At 39.3% G+C, this 24745-nt stretch overlaps 1 protein-coding gene across 1 annotated transcript in view; it reads right to left on the reverse strand.

Moving 5' to 3' along the window:
* Positions 1–4809: 4809 nt before the first annotated feature.
* Positions 4810–24745, reverse strand: part of hpse2 (heparanase 2) — a 51995-nt gene continuing 32059 nt past the window's right edge. The window contains exons 7-12 of the mRNA XM_072677983.1: positions 21382–21475; positions 19203–19309; positions 18949–19063; positions 13235–13380; positions 10552–10698; positions 4810–5167 (exon numbers count right to left, since the gene is read on the reverse strand). Coding sequence (XP_072534084.1) covers positions 5005–5167; positions 10552–10698; positions 13235–13380; positions 18949–19063; positions 19203–19309; positions 21382–21475 — 772 coding nt within the window. The 3' untranslated portion in view covers positions 4810–5004. The remainder of the gene's footprint in view (positions 5168–10551; positions 10699–13234; positions 13381–18948; positions 19064–19202; positions 19310–21381; positions 21476–24745) is intronic.

The raw sequence follows: 24745 nt of genomic DNA on the forward strand, positions 1-24745 counted from the left end.
TTTTTATTTTATTTTTATGTTTTTTAAAACCATAGGGTCACTTTTCAATAGCACTGTATTAATGAAATCCAGAATAAACAAGAAGCACAGCAGAGATTTGGGCTGGAAATGTCACAGTTTAATGAATGAATGAATATAGGGTTGGGGGGAATGTGTGGTCCTCACAAGTATAGCAATACAGTCACACAGCACCTTTTTATTTTCCAGATGTGGGGAGTCCACACAGTATTTAGGGCTGGCATGCGTTATACAATTTAAGCCCGTAGTTGTCTTCAACAAACACTGTACAGTCACAGGAGCATTCAGCCACAGCTTTGGGGGGGGGGGGGGGGTGGGGGGGGGTGGAAATGACTACTACTCAGTGGCCCTGGGTGGAGGAGGGCCTAGACTAAAATCTGTGTACATTTTAAATTTGGGAAGGGAGCCCACCATGACTGTATTTTGTACTGGACCCAGAAATGAGCAAAACACCCCTGTTCATTCATGAAAATCTCATTGCAGAGAACATTTCACTGGCCCTTAGTCCATGACTACATTTAGACTACAGGTTTACTTTAGATTTTATTTTCTAAAGTGGTGGAAAAAAGATCTACGCTACTGTTACAGAAGCAGTTACCAATTTTTCATAATATCTTTATTATATACATTTCAAAATCAGGTGCCAAATGAGCTTTGAAAGCAAACGTTGTTGCCATTCCTCATTTTCAGCAGAAATATTCATGTTCTCTGATTTTCTTTTAGTGACTATGTTTGGTCATTCAACCCCACACCTGTAAGAGCTTAACATTGTTAAGACATTAGCTAATCTATTTAATCAGTCTTGAAAAGCAGCACTTACATAAGCCTTTTTTGAAGCTTACTACTGCATACATAGTATAAACAACACAGAATCCACCATCTTGGCTTAGAGGGAAGTGGGTCTGCATAGTCCAAATGGGTCAAAATATATAAACAGTTTCGCGCTGGATTTGGTTACAGTTTGCATGGCTAAGAGGGGATAGTCACGCAAAGGTGCACTCTGCACAGGCCACTTGACAATATCACCAAGGCTTTTAGAGAGAGATGCAAATGAGGCAAAAGATGCAATTGACACATGCTAAAATATGAGCGCAAATCAATATAGATTTGTGTTGAGGATTATATTAAATAAGTCTCCATTTTCTTTTGTTCGAGCATAAAGGGAAGGAGGCTGAATGTCATTTTTTTATTTGGCCACAGGCATTTGCCTGTTATATGATTCTATTAGAGAAATGCATTCTTATTCTGGCTCTGTGTTCCTCCCTCACCAGTTTCCCGTGAAGCTTCAGAATTTCTTTGTAAACTACGCGTTTTCATGTTGTTGTGTTTTCAGCTCTGTGTTTACTCAACTTTCAAAATACATTTCCTTGAAGTATGTTCCACGGTTTAAATGTAGATAAATATCTTTGAATGATAAAATATGCTCGTAAAGGGCTTCTGGGTCATGTCAGTTCTTGTGGCTCCTTACCAAACAAACCCAAGTGTGAATGAGCCAGCACTGTGTTTATAAATGGACCAAGTTGACTCATTTAAGATGAACCATATGTGAAATGGAGCCATGTTTTCTTGAAGTTCACAGTAGAGCACAGTGCGGACATTTCTGTAAATAATGGTCCATCTGCATTATGTATTGTGTATAGGGCCTCGAATATGCTGCGAGATGCAAAGGCCTGCATTTGACCAGAATGGAGGCTAAAAAGGATAGAGGTTAGAATGGAAGGACCTAAAAATGCACCTAAAATAATTTTCGATAGGAGCGCTAGTAGAAGAACCAGGCATGATTTTGTTTCTGCTCATCAAACTATGCTACTTAAGTGTGTATCGTGTTAGAAAAGACAGACATGAACTCTGGCATGGACGCCCTCATATTTCCGATTACCCCTAACGTCTTCTGCTTAGTTGCAAATGGTTTCCATCACTGGCTGCTTCACAACACTGTCCTGACAACACAATGCTCTCCCATCCCACAACAAAGCCTGGTCCCAGCTGCTGCGAAGAGGAACATCTGTTGATGTGTGCTCTGCAACCTCTGGCCGACCAAGCTGCCTCCTTCCCTTTGTGATCTCTCCAGTGCTAGGCTGGAGACCCGGCCGGCGCCCTTTGAAGGCTTGTCAGTTGATTTGCTTCTCCAACCTGATGAGACATAAAGCTCTATGCCTTGGTTTTCCATTGCTTCTTTCTGTCACAATTTATTTGTGGCGTTCTTTTGTGTTTGGGCCCAGGTATAAATCACCGGGCGCTCCCAGTCCTTTCATCCTCTTACCTCGCACTTCTCAACATGTGCTGCAACACTGTGCTGCACTCATGCAGCCCCTCTGGCTAGCCACAGCACATCCATACCTAGCTCCCAGACCTGCCTGTTCACCATTTTCTGCTGATTTTTGCTTTAACTCAAGCATAACCTTGAGTAATCTGCTCAGGGGTGTGCATGTTTTCATAGAGAAAGGACGATATAGTAATAATAATATTTGATTTCCCCCCAAACTGCCTTTTGTTTCACCTTTCTGAGGAGAAATAAACATAAGGACACCTTGGCTCAGCGCTCCGACTGCGCTTGCTGAAGAACAACTCTGAACTGTGTTGTAGATTTCTGTCTGCAGGAACAAAGGACATTTTCTGTTTTCATTTTATTACTGTAAATATATTTTTAGGCACAATAATAATATTAAATCACAGACATTTTCCACAATAAAATAATGCTCTCGTAAAGTAGAAAATATTTACAACTTCAAATAAACAATAAACACATTCATAGAGGAAAGACGTTTGCCCTGTAACTAACTTAGGACAAACTCCCCTAACATCCCCCCCAAAAAGGCAGTGAACCAGGCTGCGCTCAGATTGTTCATGGTGTGTGGTCATTTATCCGTGGGTACTTATAGATGCTACTTAACCTTTTGAGATCCAGCATCCTCTTATGGGGACATCACATTTCTGCTTCTCTGCACCATGATACTTAATTTTTTTAAGTAAGTAAAGTAGTTTTTATACTTGTTAGGGCCTACTAATCCCAAATTAGTAGCACATCAAGCAAAAGTCCAGGTCTCAGGAGGTTAAATACCCAACATGGAAATACTATATTCTTTTAAAGAGCCTTTATAGCCAAAATATGAGCTCATAATATGACCAACACCTTCAGATAAAAATTGTATCATTTTACCAAATGACTACTTATGAGATGGTTACAATACATACTATATGCATCCAGCTGTCAAGTGTTATGATGAGACATAGTACAAAGGCTTACATATTCCCCAAATCCCTAAAGTAAACCATGACACTCACTTTCAGTTACCTTAGACAGTCAGAATTACAGTTAAACCATCGGTTTCCTGGCATTTTAGCATCAGACTGTAATGTAAGCTTTTTCATATATGTAAAATAATGTATTACACACATGGACAAACACTGTGTACCTTTACATTTGTTCTGAGAACTGCGTTTTCATAGCCAAAAGTAAGTCCTTCCTTGGTTAAAGGCTCTGTCATGTGATTTACAGAAGGAACCACGCAACTGATAAGCAGTTAACTGACCTAAAAAGTCAAATGTTTTCCCTCAACAGGAATATATTCATTTCTATATATATATTTTTTATAAATAATATATTCAAAAAACAAACAAGCACACACCTAGAAATCTGTGATAAACCTCACATCTCAAATATGTTCAAAATAAAACTGTTACTTATCAAGCTTAATATTCACCATACATCTAGCAGCACAAAGGATTGACTGTACATATGTCTACACAATATACTCTCTAAGGTAGTAGTGGGTACAGTTCTAATAGAGATTCTTTTTACATGAGCCTGAGATTAGGTAGCTCAGTTGGAACACAGGCTTACAGTGCTGTGGCAAAAAGCAATGTACCATATGTGTGTATCAACACGTGCAAGTGTAGAACCAATAGTGTTGGCTACAAAACCAAATAACCAAATTTTCCGGAGCTACACACAAACTGGAAACACTTACCCACCGTCACGTTTTAGTTAGTTCTGATGAGCTTCTTTGCTAAGGCTGAAACTTTGCCCCAAAGGCGAAAGAAATTCCATGTATTTGTCTGATGATAGTAACAGACAATGACATGTTTCAGATTCAGTTTAAATCCACTCATATGTGCTGCATAGGTTTTCAACTGCCATGAAATATATAAGGATATTTTGGCAGTTGGGCTGGTGGAAAATGTACGTCATCGACATCACTGCCTTACAGTTCAAGCCTCCCTATGCATCTACAGGAATAAGGGACAACTTTAACTGTTTAACTGATTTTCCTTCTTCACTTTTTATCTTTTGATGAGTGAGTAAAAAGCTGTAAGGGTTTTTTAAAGTTTATGTAAGTCTATAAGTTATGATGACAAGGATTTAGACGTTGAGCTTTGATTTCCTGTACTGAGATAATGGATTGAGAGCTTGGCCTTTTGCCCACAGCTAAGCCTTCCTTTTTTCCTACTGGCTTAGTGTTCCTTAAAAGAAGAGGGAAAAAAGAGGGAAGCGTAAGAAGACTGTGTGTGTCATCTACTGTAACTACCCATAATTTCAACGACACACACCTGGCGTTAGCTAGGGCGTTTGGGTTTTATCTGGAGTTGATTTAATACTATGTTCTAGGAGGGCCACTATTTTGATTGTGCTAAGTCATCTAGACAAAACAAACACTAGACTGATCAAAGACGTGTCGTCCTGGCGTTCCCCGAAATAGAGAAAAAGAAACAATACGAAGGGACACGACCTTAGTTGGAGACGAAAACAACAGTATGGAAAATAACCCAAAACATAGGGCTTGTCCAGAAAACCAGTTTAGTCTTGCGGAAGAAAATGAGAAGAAGAAATGCTGTTGAAAGGTATTCAGTGCAACCCTTGCCTGCACGAAGGGCAATCCTTTCCGTATCTCTGTGTTGGGGTGCAAGAGAATCGGAAGAACCAGGTGTGCCACAGTAGGCTGGTGCATTGCGCTTGATTGTCTCAATGAGGTCAATGAGTGTGTATTATCTTCGACAGGCATAGGCATTGATGTTCTTGATGACGTAGAAGCCAATGGAAACGGGTGGCATGGCTATTGTTCGTCCAGCTCTGAGCGTCCGTGGTTTCAACTCAGGGAATGTGTCACTGTCTACCATGGCCAAGGGCTCTCCATTCAATTGCACAGACCTGCGGAGCACAGAAACAGACACTAGAATCAAAGCTTCGGCAGACTAATCTAATCCATAGTGTTCTGGAAAGCTGCCGATTTCTACCTGAGAACTGAGTGGAAAGGGTTTCACTTTTCTGGAAGCAAAACAATGATCTGCAGATGAATAGTTATACTCAAATGTCATAAACGCAACAACTGATCCAGCACAGAAAACCTGTCACAGAAAACCTAGAAAAAAAGTAAACATAGCTTTAATTTGAAGCCAACTTCTGCTGTGCAGTATCAAATGTGCTTTCACATTCTAAACTAATCATTGCTTTGCTTAGCCACTGGGTGGCGCCACAATTGCATGCAGCAACTTGGAAAGAAACACCAGCATGACAGACAAACAAAAACAAATAATTACACGTAGGCAGATTCTCACCCACTTTTTAAGCCGATTCCAGCTTTTCTACAACCTAACATCCACTCAAGTGCACAGTTCCCACCAAACGTACACAGGAAGCACAGCATTCAAATCTAGATAGCAGCTCGTTACAATAATATCCAGATGACGCTAGTCAATATTTTAGCAATGCAAACAAGAAGAATGTTCAGCCACTTGTGCATGCTTCAGTAGGAACCAACAACATAATGTTTATGACCTTGTTCTGCTATACTGAGATAAACCACCTCCTGGGCATTGCTGCCCGCTGCAAGATTGATTTTTATCATTTCACTCCACCTTGTGATACCACAGATTGAACTGATCAGGATGCTGGGATTGTTCTGTGCCTGCATGTTGCCTGTGGGCCTGGAATCCCTCTGGAATCCTGCTGCAGGCTAAGTGGTGATGCAGTGTGACACAGCAAGCTTCAGAAGCCAGGCCAAAAGAGCAATCGTCTTTACAATCACCTCTCTCTATGAGAAGGATTTATACTAGCGAGTTGAAAGCAGCCAGGAGAAGTATGTGAGCATGTGGTATGTGGTACTTCACTTAAAGCCTAGACAGAAGGTTGTATCTGCATGTCCTTAAGGTATGATGTAAATTAAATTAAAGTCTCCTAATGGTTCCATATGCCTGAGCTGGAGGAGCTCCCGGTTACAGATGTAGGCATGTGTGTGTGAGAGACTGCCCTGACAAGACAAAGGTCTGCAGGGAACCTGGACAGCAAATCAGAGCCAACGGCCTGCTTGGTGTGTATTTGTGATCGCAACCTACCCTGCACACTCGTACACTAGTGTATATAAGCGGCCAGGACAAAAATGAGTCCTGGGACGAAATGGTCTGTTGGAATTCTTACCTGACATGATTGACGCTGTTATTGAAGCAAGGGGACATGTAACCATAATGAGAAAAAAGACTATTTTTTATTATATACACTACATCACACACCATCACGCTACAAAGAGGTAAAAACTTCAGGCTTTGCTGATGACTGCCTCCAAAAATGGCCTGTAAAGTGAAACGTGACACAACTGTAGGCCTTTTAAGGAGATGTTTTAACTCTCACTTCCTAGCAACAGGATGTGTTGATGTGACCCTGCTGGATCTCTCTATGAATCTCTGTCATGTGTGTTTCCCTGCCTGACTGTGTACCGGTCAAGACATATATTAATACACCTGACACAATAATGATGGTCTCACATGTCATTTCCAGACATGGTCAAGCAGTAAATCTTGACTCCTGGCCCACTGTTCTCTTGAGAGGATGGTGGGATGTTGACATTTGATTCCCATAAATCATTCAGTAAAACACAGCTCCTAAATAGGCATCTCAAGTTCCACACAACTCCTTCCAATAAAGCCGTTAAGCAGCACAGGCTGGATGAACAAAGGCAGTCTACACCCCTCCCCAAAGCAACAAACTTAGCACCTCTGTGACCTACTCATAATTGTTTGTTTTATAACTCCCCAGAGTTTCAGTTTTACACCCCGTCAGTCAGTACATGGCATGTCCAATTAAACATGCTAAAGAAGAGTTCATTTGAATCAGGAAATGGCTCACCTTATGGGCCATATGATTTAGTTTAAACATAAGCCAGTGGGTCAGTGAGAGCGCAAACTACTAAAAAGACTGCCAATCAAGTACACATTAGAATGAAATACAGCGGTACACCATAGCAATCTGCCAGAACTGAAGTCAGCTGATTTCATGAGAAATACTGAGAGCCAGCAAAGCTAAACATTTTTATGCATTTTCTACTTTGGCTAATAAAAATAACTAATATTCAGCTCTCTGTTAGAATTTCTTTTATATTGTGCCATGAATTAGAGGCACCACTGGGGGGCTGGGGTATTTTAGCAAGCCTAACACAAAGCATGGGACATTCCACTACATTGTTGGACTTATTTTCTTATGTTTTATTGTTCTGTACCAAGCATCATGTGATTTAGAAGGATTTCCCCACTCTGGGTTTAACAATACTTCTGACAGTTTTGACATTTAAAGCCTACAAAACTTACATGTAACATATTCTTTACATCGTATGGTGCAGTTTGTATGGTATGTGTTTAGCTGTTGCAGCATACGAAACCCTACTTGTAGTTTTGTACAGTGGTTTTGATTTGTTGGTCATGACACTGGCTTGTTAAAACATTACACAAGGTTTGTCTGAGTGATTATAGACAAGACTAGGAATTGACTAGTCACATAATTGTTGGGTTCGGTTCAGTGTCTTTGAGAATGAACTGAGCTAGGCTATTGTATATATGTAAAATTAACTACTGTTAGGAATAATTGAGGCTGCAATAATTGAGTGCATTGCTCATAAAACTCTCATAAAACTCCCATAAAATGCTTACCTTACCATAAGCCTGTCATAATAATTACATCAACTTATTGTACAATACATAGACATGATCTCAATAACTTTTGCTGGCCTTCCCCTTTGCCATATTTTCCATTGTGTTTACTTGCGTGTTTGTTTATATAAGAACAAACAACACCAATATTAAGCCAGTCTTGCTGTTCTGGAGGCGAGACTCCAGTCTGTGAGCAGACAGTGACATCAATTATGTAGGAAGAGAGTGCAGTGTGTCCAATGACCAATGCATCATTATTACTCAATGATATTGTCCATATATCAGATAAAATGATCTGAAACTGACACATTTAGGGACAAAATGTGATCTAAAAAGAGTTTTTGTGACAGGCCTACTTGGACACTCCTCTCCTGTTGCAGTTGCACTTATATGTTCCATTATTCCCAGCTCACATTCGATAAACACCATTTTAAAGGGTATTGTTTTAAACAGGAGGAAACTGCTGAATAAAATGAAAAAAAAAGGCTTCATAACACATTGTGGAGAACATTTCACCCTTGTAAAATTGCAGAAATCACTGGCTCTGTTGCCCAAACCAGCAAGTCTGTGAAGTCTGAGAGTGTTCTAGTGTAGCTCCACAAAATGAACATTTAATTTGCCTGCATATGTATTGCAGAGGATTTTAGCATCGGAATGTGTCATGAGTAACTTTATAGTCTGCCTGTATATGTTACTCACTCAATTTGGTGTGTGAAGCACTGATTCGGCCCATATGGAGGTTTGGGCATTTCAAAGCAGATAAATACCCTGCATATTTTGCCATTACTTACTGCACAGAAAAATGTGTTGCAGGAGAATTAGGTTAATTAGACTAATGACTACAGGGGCCAGTTTAAAACAGCCAAATTAAGGGTAGGTATCAAACATACACAGTGTTTACTCTGAAAGAACTGTGTAATGTAATGAATCTAGTCCTATAACGGAATATGGAAGACTCTACTTTAAAAGAAAAAAATGGCCAATCAGCACTGAAAAACATGCAATATATTTCCCTGATAAATATTATGGTAAATTGATTACCACTGTTTAACATGCTAACAAGTCTTTCAAAAGACGTAATTACTGTTATGTTTTCATAACGGCCAGTATGATGGATTGCACTCTTGGATATTATTGGTAATTGGTTTCGGAAACCTTTGTTAGAACATTCTTTTCTATTTCTCTTTCTCTTTCTCTTTTCACTGGAAAACGCCAAAAATGGGGCCAACACGGTGACTTCTGTTCATTTGGTTTCATCAGCATGTGGTTTGACTATGTATGAGTTTGAGTGCTTTTTGCCAGCTTTTCGTGGAAGGGAACAAGCTATCTGGACTGGCAGAAATAGTTTCACCACCAAAATCACTGTTTTTCTTCACTCTACACCAATCTGTACCACAACACAATGAGCCTCAACTCAGTTCCACATGAATCAGCGAAAACAAAACTGGTAAAACTGTTGTCAGAAGCATCTATGGGAAGTTACTTATTACTGTACAGTCAATTTGTTTTCAGTTTCAATAAAGCCAAGACAAAGTTATTATGCAAATTCAAAATCCTGTTCCATTTTGATGCCAGCATTATGTTCTTGGCTTTATGGTAGTACTAGCAATAAGATCCAGTTTTGCCTGAGCATCAAAGACTGCACTAGAATTAGCTTTACAGTTCTGGAGTTCGGAGAGAATGTTATTAATAAAACTCACTTTTTCATTTTATGTTAAGTCGCCACAGGACAGGACAGGACAGACCACAAATTAGCCGTCTAGACATTTTCCCTGCATCCCAAATCCATAATCAGCCACATTAAATCCATTCACTTGCATTGTGAAATTACACTGAATAGATACAGAACGGATGACACAATAGCTAGTTTGATGACAAAGCTAACATAATTCTTTCCATCCCCTTCACGGCTGAATTTCAAAGCAGATGAAAAATTAGACACACCAAGTACGTAATCTTGTTGTTCTCAGCTGTACTTTCACTTCCTTGGGTTAGTAATCTCTAATAAAATCTTGATATGACTGCAAAAAGGTTAGCCCATTTAACTGATTTGGGGGGATAAATGGACTATATTCTGTGTTGTTGTAACCCAGGTCTTTCTCCCACCATTTTCCTAATGCTATTAAGCTTGTTAGGTCAATGCTGGTGTAAAGAGACCCACCACTGGTGGAGCAGCTAGATATTTTGTTAGAAAACAATTAGCTGAGCTCTGTGTGTCCAAGATCTTCTCATTGGCCGCAGAGCGTGAGACATACAGTATCTCGACTCACTCTAAGCTAATCTGTTTGGGGAAAAAACAGCAGCTCCATGATCTTCATGAATTGTTTCAGTAAACTGAGAAACCAACTTTCGGTCACAGTCTCAGGCAATAATGTGTGAATGAGCTGAACTGCAGAGATTGAAGGCAGCTGATAATGGTTTCATGACACGCTAATACAACAAAATCTTCCATGGCTGTGCAAGCTAAAAATAATTTCCCTGCGATATTGCATCGCAGTTTCTCTGAACAAGGCAGGCACTATTATACATTCCAGCTCACACAGCTTATATTGCATGTGCTACAGAAATGAATCAAACATAAATGAATAAAATGCTTACTTATTGTTTATTACTTACTTGGAGTGAAGGCCATCTGCTCCAAACGGTTGTAACAGGTATTGGTGAACTGTTTTATTTCGTAATGTCCCGGCCAGCTTTATTTTCTTTCGTGATCGATGTAGATTGATGATGTAGATTGTTATAGATCCTCTGACATAATTGTGACTGTAGGGGATGGCAAGACAGAAGTGATGAGAAAACAATAAGTGTCTATATCCTCTAAAACCCAAATAGATCAATAGAGTGTCATTCTCTCTTTGTATATATATATATATATATATATATATTCAATTTAGCGGGCTAAAGCAGTACATATTGTTAATATACCACCACTGTCATGGAAAACTTTTGGATTTGACAGTGGACATGATTTTTAACTTTCAATGTAAGTCAATGTAAAATGAATTTTATCCCATATATTTAGGAGCACTTCTATTGGTCCATTCTATACACAATTATGACACAACATAAAAACAATAAAAATAAAGACACAAGATTTTTGTGTGATTATATGTTTAGAAAATATATAGTGTTCCGCATTTTCTGTGGCTATTTCTGCTAAATTATTCTTCTAGTTCGATCCACTGACATACATAGCATCATACATAGTATTACATATGAAATGTTTTCCTTTTAGTTTCACAACCGAATGAAACAGAGTTTTATACATGAGCTGAAGAAAAAGGAGTGTTGTTTTCTGTCTTAAATATCTAAAATCTCCATCACACCAGAACAGAGGATGAATGGGCCTGCATGTGGTTTATGACAGTGCTTATGTTACAGTGCATAGTCAACATAAGTGCTGCACTTTGGGTTAAAACTGCTGAAGACCAGACTTTGGGGATATTAGACAAAGATAAATATCTGGCAAAGCGATAAGGCAAACATGATAAAATCCAATAAGGGGTATAATGTAAAGGCAAGAACAACACAGCTGTAGTGAATACCACATGTTGCAGAGGAGCAAGAGAGCGGGTCAGAGCTTGGCTTTTGTCAGACAGGCCTGTTAGTAATCTCTCTGAGCATTACCATCCTGGCCTCCCATCCTTTACACCTTGGCATACAGCGGATCGAGCTTGTGGAACTAAAGCAAACTTGAAAAAGGCCAAGAAACAAAAGGAAAACAGCCCTCATGTGATACGAATGTGGTGTCTCAGTTTTAATAGAGTTTGGTAACTTAGGCAGAGATTTTCCATCCGACTGCATTAGATCAGACAAACAGATTGAAGAACGATAAACACTGTCCAAGACTTTGAAAGAATGCACTGCTCAAGCTTTTGCATTGGGAACATAAACATTTAATATTTTGTTTGATGTCTGCGAATGGTTCAGGCAAAATGTGGACAGGGGAATCCATGCTTCCCCTGGTGCATAAAAGGCAACTAGAAATAAAGAGGCCTGTTTTACATAAGGGCATTCTGGTGGGTTTTGTTGTCTCAGATCAAATAAATATGTCTTCTTTTGACCAGGCATTTCAATGACTAATAGAAGGCAAACCTAACAATTTGCAGAACAAAGATATAAATTGTGCGTTTATGTTCTTTTTCTTAAACATTAAAAATAGCATCCCTTTTTCATCACTCTATTATTAAAGGTTAATTAGTAGTCACTGTCCTGCTCATCCTCACTGTAAGCCAAATGAACTTCAAAAGTAAAGTTGTTCTGAGAGGTACTGTTACTGAGTTACTGTAAATAGTTTATACTAGCTAACTAAAACATCATTTTTCCTGTCTACTGCTTCCATAAGAAGACCGCATAATGCTCCATAGACTGCAGTGCTGTCTATGCCCTTAGGATCTCACCTGCAACCTGATAGGTGCACATCCAATAATGCCGACCATAAAATCCATCCATGGGCCTGCTAGCTTCTTATCCACTAATCAAGGTAAATTCAAACAGAATGAAAGTTCTCTGTACTTATTTACACTTCGGCTGATACTGTAAACAAACGCCTGACAATAGGGAAGTATGGTACCAATAAACATCATTCCATATAACTTTCATAGAAATACATATTGCCCCGGATGAGGCTACAAGAAGCACAGGCTAGAAGCCAGCAGGAGCTGCAGTAAGACAGCCTGTAACTGAGCTGAGGCAGGAGGAGAACAGTGGTCCGTAAGCCTACACTGCTGCTGACAAGCCAGCAAGCCCTGTGCACATCATCCTGGAAGTAAAAGATAACCATCAAAGGGGATGGTGGTATTTTTTTTTTATCTGGTCTGGGGACAGACCCTTCTATTGTCCTCTTACCTTGCCCTCCCTAGCAAAAAAAATCCCTCCTACCAACCTGAGCTGGGATAAAGGCTTCTACTGCCTTTCAGCAACTGTGTGACAGTAGAAAGGGCCCCTGCATACCTGATAATTGATACTTGTTAAATTTTATGGCTAGTCAAACTGAAAGAGTGGGTGTCTGGACTCAGTAATTTATGTGCTTGAGCATAAGCAGATATGAATAACAGTGTTAACCACTCTGGGCAGTGTTCTCAAATAACTGAGAACCTGGCATGTGGTGGCAGGGCCTGCCAAATAGACACAAATTGACGCATGCACTTAAACATTTATGAAGGGAATTACCTTGTAATGGTCACCCCACCTGTTCTGCTCTTACTCTATGCAAGTGCCAGCAATATACATTTCATCTTTGCTTTTCAGTGATAGTGATTTTTATGAACACTTGTAAGTGACACACTGAAAAACCTACTTGTGGAAGCTGGTACAGTGTGCGTAGATGCGCAGCTTGTCTCTGATCACTTTCCCTGGGCGTGGTTTCCTCTGGAGCCCAGCAACATGCACTGCCAGCACCCTGGGGCCCACGAGGCGTTTAAAGAGCAGAGACAACCAGTAATCCTGCAACATCAATAAACACATATTGTTACAAAAAGCTCAACTGGCTTACTTTTACTGGGGCCAGGGCTTGTCAACACATGTTAGATTAATATAGGGGTACTAGTCTAGGTCATGTCCGGAGACAAAAATTCACATATAGGATTCACATACAGGATGATTCCTGCTTAAAAATAAATAAATGTAAAACAATAAACAATAAATAAACAAAGATAGTTTCTTTGCCTGCAGGAGGCAAGTTATTTATATCAATATATGTCATATTTTAAAAGAGTCTTCATTTGAAATGCTTTTCTGAAATTAAAGATGAAAACAAATAGAGATGCACAGCTGTAATGTGCGTTTCGCATATCCGCCTAGCCTTTGCTCTAAGGACTGCAGGAGATTTGTGCTCTTTTATCATGTGGCTAAACAAGCCCACCCATGCCTCAGCCTTTTATTAAAAGAGACATTTTCTTGGACCCCTGTTTGGAGAAATATTACTACAGATATTATTTGGAGGCCTTTCCTTTTTATAACTGAGGAGCAACAAAGAGGGGAAGCATTTGTTCTTTGACCAGAACAAAATGCTTGTCTAGATTCAAGGCAACATGATGCTTGCTGTTTTGAAATTTTTGTTTTTGCTGTTTTTGAAAATCTTCATATTTCTGTACTCATGCAAGGACCCATTCTTCACGGTCTGAACTGTGTTCATCTCTGCCCATGCACTGTTAATGTGAGGACTTTTGGTGGAGTTTTGGTATTTTTTGTACAAAAAGGTTGATGGTTTTACTTAACCATCTCATGGCGATTTGCATGGCTACAGTAATCCCTCAATAACTCCACAATTCTGCATGACCAAATAAATTCCCCAACAATTCTCCCTCTCAAGGCAACCCCTTAAATCTTTTTCACTTTTGCCCACCTGGGCTGGAAACACTTGAAATGTGGAAACTGATATATTATCTACCAACTTTTAAATGCCACCATACAAAATGAAATGATGCAAATGCACTTTCTAAGTAATTAAACCATGATAATCTAAAAGTATAGTTCACCATATGGAGTATGGAGTAATATTTAGAAATGTTCACAAATACTGATTGTGTAAACAAAACCAACACTCTGTCTGTCAGTCATTCTCATGACTACAGTAGATTTAGCTTAAATCTTCTCATCAGTTCCTGAATTCAACACCTAATTGAAAGGATTTGGAACAGCATGTGTGCATCAGGAAGTTCCCATGCAATCCTGCATATGGCAACATTTAAAGGCTTCTTTTTCAGGGAAGCTTTAGCTTAATTTGGTCCGGCAGCAAATACTATACAGGATCTGCTATAGTTACTGGGGAAAAGGTCTCAGCAGGAGGACAGTATCTTTGTGCTATATGACATATTAGACAATGTAGTATCATGGTGAAAGCTATGAGCAAGATCAAAGACTTCTTGAAAAGGAAGGTTCTTTAAGTCTCTTACTGTGAAATAGATAAAAAACTGTTATCATTATAATATTTCTTATGTAAAACTAATCTCTAGCTCATATAGCTAATACGATTAGAGTAGAGTTGATTGTTGCAGCAGCAGCATCATAGAAGAGGGGATACCAGATGGCTGTGCTTGCTTGCCAGCGGGCATCAGGAGAGTGGCAGGTGTACTGGGCAGTGATTCTGAAAACTGTAGAAATAATACAGCTCAGGAATGCCTACTACTCCAAGCCAGCCGCACTCACAGATAATCCTGTAGTTTTGTGGTATAAAGCACATTTCTCTGCTTTGTTCAAATCTCAGAGGTTAATCCTAATCAGCTACATATTATCATGGCATTTTCACACAGAAAAGGCATACTTAAGTGTTCCTAAGACCTAACGAATTACTCTGAGAGCTTCTATTTCCCAAAAAACGGTGCATGTGCAATAATGTAAAACTCTACAACACTACAAACCTCAGCACAGTTATGATGACACTAGGCAAGTAAAGGGTGCAATATTCATTTATATGCCTATTGAAAAAAAGCAGAGACCAAAGTAGAAACCAATGTGTTAACACTACCTATTCTATGCTTTGAAAACACCTAAATGCCTAGAGGTTCTATTCTTACCGCCAGTTCTACCATCAGAAAGAGACTGCACAAGTTTGATTTTCATGGGAGGTGTGCAAGGAGAAAAGGCTTGCTGTCAAGAAAGACTTCTTTATGCATCTTGTGGTTTGCTCTTGGGCTGAACTTGCTTGGACAGCCTGACCTGACCATGTTTGCAGTTGTTTATTATTTATTTTGTAGGCAGTGGAACGGCTGATTTTCTAACTGCTCTGAGATCCATTCCCAGACTTGTCATGGTGATACCACTCACTTAAAGAAGCAAGTGCAAACCAAACTGTCTGAGTCTGTTTAAATAAGACAGGTTCCTCTTTAATGATGGTCTAATCATCTGCAGCCGGTGTGCTGCACATGCTTTAGGTATTTTAAGTAGTAATAAAAGATATCTGTTTAGTTTTATCTCCTCAATCACTCAATATTATTAAAATGAAGATCAAATGTGCAGATGTTTAAATGTTTTTTTTAATATTGGATGCCCTGTTTTTTAACATGACTGTATGTTTGCGTTAATAAGCCATCTCAGTTCCTTACATATTAGAGTACATAAAAAACTCACTGTAAAAACAATGGACAAGGCCATTGGTAAGACAGTTGGGAGGTCACTTCCTTTGCATCATCTGATGTTGAAAGAAGACAGAAATGTGGGATGACAGAGTGGAAAAAATAGGCAGGCTAAGAGGGGAGTGGTTTTGGGGTTGGACAGAGAAGGACGAGGAAAGAGAGGGTTTGGGTCAGCCCTGCAGGCTTGACTGAAGGATTAAAGAGAGTGGGTCTGGACATAAATTTCTCTGTAGGCCGACAGGTTGGGCCTGTTGCGAATTCTCACAGTGGGAAGTCTGGCAGTTCCCACAGACACCCAGCTATGTTTAAAGCATTGTGATCCCGGCAGGGGGTGGCTATTCCAAGGAATGACCAGAGATATTGAACAGAGAGCAGAAAAAGGACTTTTCAAAATGAAGAGTGTTTGACGAAAGTCGACTATGAAGAGCAAATTTATGGAGGACGATCAGTTATAGGGAAGCAGGGCTGGGGTGTCTTGGCCTGGAATATTACCTGTGCTCCTGTGGAGCGTCTGACACACCATGCATTCCAAAACCTTTTCCAGGTCGGACCATAGATTTTTACTTATATATTCAAGATATAATTTTTTTTCTATGTTTAATTCTAAAAATGTGTGCTTCTCATTTATTTGCTCTTGCACTCCCACTTTTGGTATTACCTAGGCAAAGTTATAGCTATACGTATGCCAGAGCTTACTTTAGAATAAGGTTCTCGTCTCATTTCTTTGTGCTATAAAGAGTCACCAATGAATCATTTTTATATCTTCTTGGCAGAGCTTTATGTTGATAAATGTCCATATGTGTGGCTTGTGGGTGTAAGCTTAGGCTATACACATTACCATGAGAGGATCACAGCTGTTTCACCAATGTAATGGGCTTTCATGCAGTTATCCTAAGATTAATTTTCACTGGATTCAGTTAAATGGCAGCACAAAAACTAGGAAAAGTATGAAACTACTCTGCCATCAAGGTATTTTTAAGAAGCCCTTTGAGATTTCCTGACAACATTTCCAGGGTGCAGTTAATGCCAATAACACCACCTCCCACTAAAAGCATGTTTTTTCTCTCCAATTACATTCATTTAATGCATTTATATTTAGCCATTTATCTATTGCTATAAATCTGTAGCACATTTAGTCCAGGCTTGATCATATGGTTAAAACAAAAGAAAATAAAACTATATAAATAAAGACTTTCCTCAGTATTTCAGGACTGTTCAAAATAAAATGCAAACATGACAAAGTAAAAGTCATCATTATACACTGGGGTTTTTCCTGGAAGTTGTGCTTATGATGCTACAATTCTCATAAAATATTCCCATAAAAAATATTAAATAGCTTCACTGTCAATATGCAGCAGGAGCATGCACCCCAAAAAATAGTAATAAAAACTGAAGTCTTTGGTTTGCTCTGTAGCTCTAGAAGGCTGACCTCTATAAACCATGCAGGAATGAGGTACACAATATCTTGGACAAAGCTGGTCTAGCCTGCTAGCATGAAAGGCCTGCATGCTGTTGTAGTGGCTACCTGCAGAGTGGTCTAGGCTCAGGTTGCATGTCTGTTAGTATCTAGCTGTTCCACACACACACACACACACACACATGTTTGGGGGCAATGGGTGGGGGGCAGATGACACTGTCCTGGGGTATTTGACAGAGGGTTAGGGTTTCAGTGTACCTCACATCAGCTGCCCAGTATTCAACACCATTAAACACCTTTCATCTTGGCTAATAGCTCCCACGGGAAAGGCTGCAAAGTGCCCAGCCAGCAGACTGAGGAGAACTGTCTCAGACACTCACTGGCTCATATGACTGAAAGGGTTTCACAACAAAGCAGAAAGCATACCTTCAGGGTGGCTAACCACTGTATACTTATGATGACTTGTTTGTCCTTCACCTCTTATTGTTTTCCACATATTTACTGAGTAATAATCTTAGAATATAATCAAGTTCACAGAGTATAGCCTATTAACGCAGACCAACTAGTGACCATTCTGCCGGTGGAATGGAAATTGGTTAGTTTAACTTTTGCAACACTGTATATCTCAAGCGCATAGTCTCATGTTGTACATAGTAAAATAGACCAGAGTACAGAGTTTTTTTTATTGCTTTACAAAATATGTACGAAGACTTTGTTCTTGTTGGATGCGCTGTTTTTTTTTTTTTTTACCTGAGTGAACATGCAAGCTCATTTAGAACACGGTTTGTTTCAGGGAATACTTATTATTGTGTTTTATGATCAGTCAGAGTGATGTGTGACTTCCATTCCTATCTGATTTCTATCTGTTCAAAATGAATTTTAGATCACATTCATTACACATCAAGTAAATGCAACAATTCAGTGAGTTGCTAGTGTTATTGCTAGAGAAAAGCACTATTCTGGTGCAGTTTACAGTGATCAGTGCCAAGACACAATGGCCCAGATTCTTAAAACTCAGTGGTAACTGTCCAACACTTTTTCATATTCATAAAATAACCATTTTTCCATGTGTCCTCAGTAAACACCAATTAATGATCTTCATGTCAGTAAGCTAATACTTGTTAATGACCAGATATTACTGCCTTTGGTGGTGCCAAAATATTTGAATATGTTAGATCAAAGAAAACTCAAAATGAGCAAATGTGTAACCACAACATTATTTGCACTTAGGTCATGTTAAATCAAATGTTGCATTTTATGAATCTGGCACAGCAAACAATGTCAACAGTTGCCATTACATCTTTCAGTGTTCATTTGTGTCCAGCTGGACTAAAATAAAAATGAACATTGTACGTGTTAATTCAGAAGTTGGAGTGATGTTGTGTGTATCTGCGGGGACATAGCTTATTAGTGCACACATAACCCTGAGCCAGTATCTTTAAACTTTAGGAAAAGTAAACACCAAGTGTGGAGGACTGGATGCTGTTTGACTACTCCATACTGTTCCGTTGTGCCACTTACGGGTAAAGGGTTGAAGTGCTGGTCCACTAGATGACTGTAACCATAGTCAAAAAAGGAGTGTCGGAGAACAACATCAACCCCTTGCATTGCAGAAATTCCGAGTGTGTTGAGCCATCTAATCCAAATAAAGAATTAAATCAGTGTACATATGTATGTTTATGGACTTAGACTAGGCTTGAATAAGAGTATGAACAGCATGAAGTATGAAATGAATAGCACTACAGGCTCAGCTAAGATGATGGTACAGTACTTACAAGAAGCCAGCAGCAAATGTGTCTGACAGATTGTTAATGCCTCCAGCCCATGCAGGCCCAACACCACCCAACCACACCCTCTTTTCGGGGGCATGAATCTTAACGATCTGTAGAAAAGAGAAAAACAATGACTTGCGACTCAAAAACAAAACACTTTAATCAGACTGGGTTAACCAGCAGTATGAACCAGTAGTGAATGTCTTTAGAGATGATGCCAGACATTTGGACTAGTCAGGTTGCATCTTGTACCAGTTCAGGCATTTCTACTTCATAACATTTACTGTGCACTTCAGTAGTGATTTTCAGTAAAAAAAAATAAGAAGTGCCACATAGCTCTATTTTAGGACCACTGTATGTGTACATATATACACATTATATATGTATATATATATACACACACACACATATATATATATGTGCCCACTGCAGCTGATGTTGTAGTTCCTTCACCTCCAGGTGTGATGTGATGTGCATTCTAACATGCTCACCACAATTGTACAGAGTGGTTATGTAAGTTACTGTAGCCTTTCTGTAGGTCTGAAGCAGTCGATTCTCTGCTGACCTCTCTCATCAACAAGGCGTTTCCGTTTGCAGAATTGCTGCTCACTGGATGATTTATTCACTACACCATTTAGAGTAGACTCTAGAGACTGTTGTACTGAAAAGCTCAGGAGAACAGCAGTTATAGAAACACTCAAGCCAGAACTTTGTCATGCTGAAAGCACTGAGATCACAATATTTTACCATTCTGATGGTTGGTGTGAACGTTATCGGAAGGGGCTGGCCCGTATCTGCATGCATTGAGCTGCCTCCACACAAATGGCTGATTAGATAACTTCATAAATGTGCAGGTGTTCAGGGGTTCCTGATGGAGTATTCGATGAGTGCATGATGATGTCTTAAATACTTATATACCGTGTGTTTCCAGTGTGATTTAGGACATACTGGACCAGTAATACTTATTCTATTAATGTAGTAAACTTCAAACCAGCTGTATATGATGACAATACATAGCAAGTTGTTGTGTGCATTATTACTTTTCTTAGATTGTGTGTCTCACCAGAATTATAAGGCCAGCATTACAGCTTTGCCATAAATAGTCACAGAACTGCCATAAATAGCCACATGACATTTTTTCAATAATGTTTGGACAAACATCATGCTCACTAAATGAGTCATCTTAGTATTTTATTAATACAAGAAAGGAACCAATGTTTTTTATTATTTTGTATTATGTAGTAGTTTCACTGCAATAAACAGCAACCAGAGAAATAAAATGATGAGTTGGCGTTCATTACTGCTGTAAAGCATTATAAGTCTCAGCAGTGCAGAAAGCTTTAAAAAGTCTTGTTCTCCAAACACCTGAAGCTACATTCCAAAATGGGAAAACACACTCTTGAGGACACTGAGTTATACTTCTCTCACTTGCCAGCAAGTGGCCATGAGCCTAAAGTATCACCATTTTAGATACAGCTTTATTTTATGAGAGCGGCGGAGCTAACCAGACAATCTGTCTTTTTAACCCTCAAAACCTTTCTAAACAGTTTAGAGGGTTAAAAGGCTTGGATTACACAAGCTGCTGAGCTGAGACCTTGTTGTGATATCATACTCAAGAATAGGTACTAATTGCCATCCTATTAACCCAGAGGAAAAAATAAGATCCTTTCATTTAGGTAATATTTGTGAAGGGAGCCAGGTTTTTTTCGTTCTTTGTGGGAACGCTGTTCCAGATGTGAGCCTGAAATGCATAAAAGGATAGCCTCTTATTTACAGAGAAAGGCCCATGGGAGAAGGCTTATTCTGTGTTTGTGTGAAACCTGGCACAACATGACCCCAGAGGACCTAGAACAAAGGGCATGATGTGACACAATGCAATAGTCTAGCCCATCAAACTGACTTTGGCTCGTCAGGATGGTGCACCTGAGACAAAGAGCCCAGTTAGCTAATTAGGAGGGAAGGATGTAATGAGGACACAAGGGACATTACTACATTCAGGCCCCAGACACTAACAGCCTAGATCTTTGGTGTGAGGGAAAAACACAGGAATAAACCTGCAACTTACAATTTACCCAACACAGGGAGCAGCAACAGGCTTCTTTGGTTCCTTGTTGTGTCTCTTGTGTTTCTTCATGATACATATAATGAGCCAGAGAAGTTAATTTCCTACATAGGATCTCACCTTTAACACTTTGTTGATCTGGTCTGTCAGGGTGTCCAGGAGCCGTGTCTTCATAAAGTCCTCCACCTTGGTCACTCGTCTGTCGATGTAGTAACTGTGCAGACCAGAGAACAGCTCAGTAAGTCTAATATACATGCAATATATACTAGTACCTTAAGGGTATATGTAGCCAAGGACAATGCTAAAAAAAAAAAAAATGGCACAATGTTTAAATAAATAGTTCTTATTATTAGTGCATAATAGGCTTGATATTTTGGCACAGCTGACAAATGTTCGAACTGAACAGATATGTCATAGAGACACCTTAGACATAGAGCATCTTATTCGAAGCTGGTTATGTATAAATAAGAGACAGCTGATTAGTTAATTATTCTAGATGTTTACAATATCAAGAAATGACCAACCCTTGTGTGAACTCTCCACTGTAGTGTAAATGTGCTAAATGTACAGTAATGCCGTAACTGTTAGGGTCAGTCTGCAGGTTTTAGGGTGGAACGGCTAACAGATTTAGTCTGTGAAGTATATTAAGATGTTAAGGGAGACGGTAGTGACAAGATGCAGAACCGCTTCCAGTCAAAGACACATCAAATGAGGAGAGAAGAGCTAAGGCTGAAGTAGCGATGGGCTGACCATCTGGTGAAAGGGTGAGGAAAGCGAGGGGCCTCCGTGAACTCCTCCGGTTTTGAGCAAATCATCTGAAAGTCTTACAGAGATGAAGGACTGGTGGGCCTCTGGGGACACTGACCCTCACAATTTACAGCCTCGCTGGGACTAGTGCCGTACAACTGTAGAGGCAACAAATCTTCATTATCCTGGGATTGAACAACCCCTCACCCCCTCCACCTCATTATTTTTAGCTTGTGTGTCTCCATTAGTGGTATTCTAGGTTCAGAGTGTGCTGTACATTAGTGGTCTTTCCACAAGCCATGGTGGCTTTGTTTGGAACATACATCTTTATAAAGGAAGGCGAAAAGGAAAGGGAGAAAAAGAATTAAGAAAGACAGAAATGCTACGCATACATCTGTTTTATGGTACGCTGCAAAACAGCACACAATCTGCGTGTAGACACAAGGGAAATACTTTGATACAATGCACGGCAGAACAAAAGGATGGATGATACTTCTTTAGTGCACCATATATAGTATGCTCATAAATCTGAGCAGACTGTACTATTATTTATAACTCAGGTAAAAGCAATGTGCCACTTTGGTTAGAATTTGAAGTGTGACGCTGTTAAAATGAGCTGGAGAATTACTTAAGACGGCACAAAAAGCCTCAGGATGGGAAAAAGAATAGAATTTAGATAGGATCTACTGCAAAGGTCGAAGAAAGGTGGAGTTCAATGTGCCCCGACTGTATAATTACAAAGGTGAATGTGTGAGCACATATGGTTTGAATTTGCCGGTGTGGGTGGTGTGTTTTTTTAATTCCTTTAACTGACACTGCTTTTTCCTTCCGTTTCTTTTAATTAGGGTTGACCTCTGGATTAATGAGTCCACACTGGGCAGTTAGCGTGTTTTCAGACATGGGATCTGAGATTGGAAAAGCTCTCCAAACCCACTGTCTCTCTGTAGACACAGGGGGCAGCTTAATTGGGAGAGAATGCAATCCCACATTTGCCCTTATAACTTTTAATGGCTTTAAGCATTCTAAACACTTGATATAGCACTTGTGGCCTCTAATTACCGAACCTGTTAATGAAAAACACTTCAGTAGATCTAATTAAAAGGCATAGAAAACACTAAACTCGCAAGATAGGGAGCTTGCAGTAATACACAGTTGTGGTTGGAAGTTTACATACATTTATCTTAGGTAAGAACAACACACATCTATAAACAGTTCTTAATTTTGGGGGGATTTTCTAAAAATCACACAGGGTCAAAATTCTACCATTCCAAAATGCCAAGGTGTCCCCTGGTAAAAGAAGACCAGGAGCACTTAAGAGTGCTATGGATGGACTCTGTACTGGACTATGTATTTAAATCCATATATAACATGAATTTAGAGTGAAATTAAAACACTAACTAAAACACTAATATACAATTAGTATATTAGAACTGGACTGAAATGTACATTAAATACATATTTCATTATGACAGTCAATCCAGTCTCCAGTCCTGAATTATGTTCTCACTGGAAGTTTAGGGATCAGTTTATGTAAATGATTGGCCTCATACTAAGGATTACAAGGAATGGACACTGTAGCATTTAGCCTACATGAAGCCAAACTCCGCAGCAGGGAAAGTGGTAACTTGCTCTTGTAGTCTTACAGCAATATAAAGGTCAGGCAGCCACAACACTATATAGATTACAAGTGAACACATAGGCGAAGATAGCCAAAGGGGGGTGCCTACACATTAATGGTGAATGAAAGGGGAAACACACGTCAAGTATGCAAATAGGTGGTGCTAGGAGCCAAAGGGAAAGTTGTACGTTTTACTTAAATAGGTTGTATCCCACACAAACCCAGTGTTTATTACTGGACCAGCACTACTGTTAAGAAACATGTTGAGATATTATGTTAAGAAACATAAAGTCAGAAATGATCAAGAAATCCATCAGTGCAGTTTATTTTTGTGTATGTGCTATTTGTAAGTGTGTATGGGTCAATTACTGTCCATTTGCCAATGGCAATCAAATAAATGTAATTATTATTAGTTCTGTAAAATCCTCACAAATGTTCCCTTAACTCAAAGCAGTTTAATGATATGTGATATCCAGTTCTAAATACAGCAGACTTCAAACTTGCAAAAATGTCCAAAGGTCTATTTCAACAAGTATTTAGAAGTATGTTAAATTAAATTAAATGAATCCAGTAATACGTAATAGTAGAGTACTTATAAGGAATGTATACTATCATATTTTGATATTTTTTGATAGATAAAAAATAATATATAAGTATGATCAATGCTTACTTGCAAGCATTTGATGAAAGCATAATATTAATGTATTTTAACATATTTTAAATTAGTATGTTTTAAATACAATTAAGTGCATTTTTACTAGGGTTCTTAACTTTCTGCTAGTAATCATGACTGACTACAACTGGTAGCTTCTCTGTGGCCACATAATAAAGGGTTCATTTGACAGCATTTGTTGGACTGACGAACACACAGTCCAAGGAGCTCTATGTAGATCTGGGATAGATGCTAATGGATTTACCCACGTCAGACATGTCTCTTTGAGTTCGTTCCAAACAACTGCAAATGTCAAGATGATGGGTTAAAACAATTATATGTGACCCAAAACTGTCACCCTCAACTGAGAGGAAATTTGTGTTGCCAGGATCAACCCAAGACCACCATAGCATAGGCCTGCTACATCGCCATGAACTAAGAGGCTGCCATCCAAGCAAGAAGACCCT

This window comes from Salminus brasiliensis, chromosome 4 (genome assembly GCF_030463535.1).
Source record: "Salminus brasiliensis chromosome 4, fSalBra1.hap2, whole genome shotgun sequence".
Classification (NCBI taxonomy): Eukaryota; Metazoa; Chordata; class Actinopteri; order Characiformes; family Bryconidae; genus Salminus; species Salminus brasiliensis.